The sequence below is a fragment of the Trichosurus vulpecula genome, chromosome 5, assembly GCF_011100635.1.
Source record: "Trichosurus vulpecula isolate mTriVul1 chromosome 5, mTriVul1.pri, whole genome shotgun sequence".
Lineage (NCBI taxonomy): Eukaryota > Metazoa > Chordata > Mammalia > Diprotodontia > Phalangeridae > Trichosurus > Trichosurus vulpecula.
The window spans coordinates 695522-699301 of NC_050577.1; the positions used below are offsets into that span (position 1 = coordinate 695522).

General features: G+C 47.1%; 1 protein-coding gene across 3 annotated transcripts in view; it reads right to left on the reverse strand.

Moving 5' to 3' along the window:
• LOC118850271 (serum paraoxonase/lactonase 3-like) overlaps nt 1-3780 on the reverse strand; it is a 120656-nt gene that overhangs the window by 78496 nt on the left and 38380 nt on the right. Inside the window, exons 1-2 of one of the 3 annotated variants that reach the window (XM_036759536.1) lie at nt 3441-3662; nt 1620-1690 (exon numbers count right to left, since the gene is read on the reverse strand). The exons of 1 other annotated variant lie outside the window; for it this stretch is intronic. In XM_036759536.1, coding sequence (XP_036615431.1) covers nt 1620-1690; nt 3441-3514 — 145 coding nt within the window. In that variant the 5' untranslated portion in view covers nt 3515-3662. Of the gene's footprint in view, nt 1-1619; nt 1691-3440; nt 3718-3780 lie in introns of those variants that run through there. One more of the 3 variants, XM_036759537.1, reaches the window with a different exon arrangement.

A 3780-nucleotide genomic window follows, 5' to 3' on the forward strand; every position in this document is an offset into this window, starting at 1 on the left:
TGGAACAAAGGACAAAAGCTTGAGATCAGCTCAGGGACCTCTAAGGGGGAAGGTAGTTGGAGACAAGCTAGAGATAGTCGAGATAGGAATTGACTAACTTGGGAAATCGGACCTGACTGACTCCCATGGTTGGAATCAACTAGGTGGAAATAGATGGGGTGGGGAAGCCGGGAAAATGTGGTTTTGGTCTCAAAAGATGAGGAAGAGGCACTTAATGGTGAGGGCCCCTTACAGCTCAGTATGGACTGCTTGGGGTGGAGGTACAGTGGGGCTGTAGAAGATCAAGTTTTCAGGTATAGCTGGGTGACCATGGGGAAGTTATTTACCTCTCAAATGAGTCTCAGTTTTATTGTTTGAGAAATGGGCATGATCATCAAGCTCTCCAATTGATCTCAAAAGATATCATAAGCGATGCACTATGCATGACCTCTAGGATCCCTGAGCACCTCCCAATGCATGGGTATCACTGGGTAGTTGAGCTGGAGGCATCAAAACAGTCCAGATGAGTTTTGATCAGGACATGAGCTGTGTGGGAGTGTTGGGAAGAAGGAAGTATGGGCCTGGGGTCAGTGGGAGAAAGGCCACGCCATGAGCAGAAACTGAAACCCTAATCCAGGGCTGTCCAACCTTAGGTTGCCTTAGGGCCTCATTAAAATAAAATAATTATTCGAAGGCTGCACCCAGAATAAAAAATACTAATATGATGGTTAATTTGTAGTCTTACCTTAGTTAAGTTTAGCGAGCACTATGAAAAGTCATAGTACTTTTAAAAGTTTTTATTGAAACAATAGACAATATATTTTGATTTTCCATTTTAGTGAGAGCTCTGAGGAAGCTTGGCTTCGTTTACTAAGGCATTTGTGTCAATTTCTATGCTTGTTGTAGCCAATGACAGTAAATTGGGCAAAGAATTATCTGTCAATGAACATCAGGACTTTCATTTAATAAACGTCATAGCTGACCATGTGCTTTTGTATAAATAGGTACTTCTGAGCACTGACCACATCTTCAGCCCAAAGTTCCTCAATTTTGGTACCTATCTATTGACAGCAATTTAAAAAATCTTCTCCTGTTTCACTTCTGTTAGGATAAAAAGGGTCTGGTTGCAAATTACACAGTTCAGTTGAAGGCTAGATTTTACATATAAAAGGTTGCCTCATAACTTCTTAGAAAGTGAGGGAACGCGCGTCATGAATATGACAGGCAAAGGTGCAAAGCGCCAAAGGAAACACAAAACGACAAAGGGACAACACAACAATATAAAGGTAGGTGCATACTGCCTAGTCTGTACTGTACAGACAGAACTCATTAGACAGATCGGTTGAAAATTCTGTGTGATACGTTCTCTCTGTAATACTGCTTAAAAACATCAAAGAAAATTAACATCAATGAAATTATTTATTAGTGATGGAATTAAAAAATTGAATATGCATTCCATGCAAATAATTATTTTATTTTTGTGCTTGTGAAAATTAAAACCCACAGGCAGGCCACATAAAATCTCAATGCAGGCCACTGGCCATATTTTGGACAGCCCTGCCCTAACCCATGAAAGTGATGAATCTAGCTTTGGAGAATTTTAGTCCCTGTCTGTGTCCCAGGACAAATGGCATACGTACCTAGTCCTTGAATTAGGTGGCAGCTGGGAGGTTCAACTGGGTGCACTTGATAGGAGACTTTCATCCGTTGTCTGGAAAAATTTCATAGAAGGGAAAAAAGATGAACCCTTGGCACCCATGCATATCTTAGCGGGCCTCCAGTATGGGTCTCCTCCACCATCCAGGGGTGAAATGACCACAATAAGGGTCAGAGTCCCAGAGCTCACCACAGTGCCTGGTACACAGTAGGTACTTAATAAATGGTGATTGATTAATTGACTTTCTAGCTTGAGGTTTTGGGTGAGTCACTTTCTCTTACTGAGACTCAGTTTTTTCATCTGTGAAACAGGACTAACAGGACTGGTTTCGAGTGAAAGCATGAATAAGAGCAGGGTTAGAAGGCTTTGTACCCCATGCAGATAGGAGAGGTGGGGTGTCTGAATTAATCAGGGAATGCAGCCAAGGACTTGATAAGTCACAGGGCAAAGATCTATTTACTCTCTATGCATATGAAACAGCTGCCATTTCAAAACAAGCTCCAGTGAGAAATTTTTTAAAAGGGTCATGGGAAGACAGACCCAAGAAGTCCAATTTTAGCCCTTAGCCTCCCTGTTTCCTTGTATTTGTTAAGGAGTTCCAGCCAGGTAGCCATGCACCACTCCTAAGCAGGGATATTGTCCAGCTCCAGTGCCCAGAGACATCTCAGCCTGCACCATAACCAGGCAGGGACAATGCCTAGCCCAGTGCCTATGGATGTCACAATGTGCCCTATGCCCAGTCAAAGAAGGGCATGGCCCAGATCCAGGGTCCAGGGACATCTTAGCATACACTATAACAAGGCAGGGGGCACTTCTCAGGCCTGGTGCCCAGAGCTGCCGCAGAGTTGAACTCTGCCTAACCTGGGTCCCTCAGGATGTCATGGTATGGATTTTGCCAAAGCAAGGACAATGCCCACATGCTGAAGATTGCCAGGTTTTCTTCTCTTTTCTAAGGCTTTAAGAGTTTTCCTGGTTCTTTTTCTTATTAGCAACAAGAACTATCACCCTCCTGGGACAGCTCATGTTCCCAAAGGCCAGAAAGCCTTGAGGCCACTGCGGGGAGGTAGGAAGAGGGAATTCCTTCACTTCTTTCTTCAGATAAGAACTTGGAGTCTGGACACACTACATGCCAGGGCCCTGGGCACTTGGAGGAAGCTGTTCTGCTCTGAATTCTGAAGCCTGAGTGTTAAAATTACCCCCTTTACCATCCTTAGTCTTGAGTTTTAAAACCTGGAATAGGGCAAGGTTCAAGGCCGCAGCCAGGGCTGCCCCCTCTGTTGGTCTGTCTGTCTGAACCTCTGGCTTTCTCTGTGCTGCTCCCCTTGGGAATGTCTGAGTGTGTTTTTGGATGTCCTTATATCTCTCTGGGTATCTCTGTGTGTCTGTTTCTGTGTGGTGCCTGCGCGGGCACCCCTTGTGCTTGGGCAGGCAGTCTGTGGCTCAGCTAGAAACACCCACCCTTATCTTGTGGGCAGTCCAGGAAGGGCTCCAGGTCCCATTGTTTCCCTCCAAAAACCTCAGGCCTTAGACCCTTGGAGAAACTGGAGGATTGGGGAGGCAGCCTGGGTCGGGGATCTCCCTGGACCAGCAGCTACTCCAGGAGATGGATGGAAGGAATGAGAGACAACCTGGTTGCCCTACCTATCTACAGGGAGAGTACCCTAGGAAAGTCAGAGGGACTGGGCCAGAGTCATCCCTTGCCCTCTTCCTCTGCCCTGATGCCCCAATGTCTGATCCTCGGTCCTGGGGCCAGCGCCAGGGCTGTGTCATCCCCTATTCCCAGGCCCCAGGGCCCCCAGCTCACCTGTAGGCCATGAATCTTTCTCCCAAGAACGCCAGAACCAGCCCCAGGACCGTGAGCGCCAACAGCTTGGCCATGAAGGAGGAGTTCCCGCCTTGGCAGTCAGACTGCCGGAGACAGAGACGGGGATCGAGAGGGAAAGAGGACGGAGACTGAGGCCAGAGAGAGAGAGAGAGAGAGAGAGAGAGAGAGAGAGAGAGAATGCAGAAGATAGGGAGCTGGGAAAGACTGAAGGCCAGCTCCCTCCAGCGGGCAACAACATCTGGCATCTGTCCTCTTCCTTGTCTTCTACGGGGCGGAGCCAAGAGCTGCGCCCTTCTGCTAGGACTAGTACCCAGAAAGA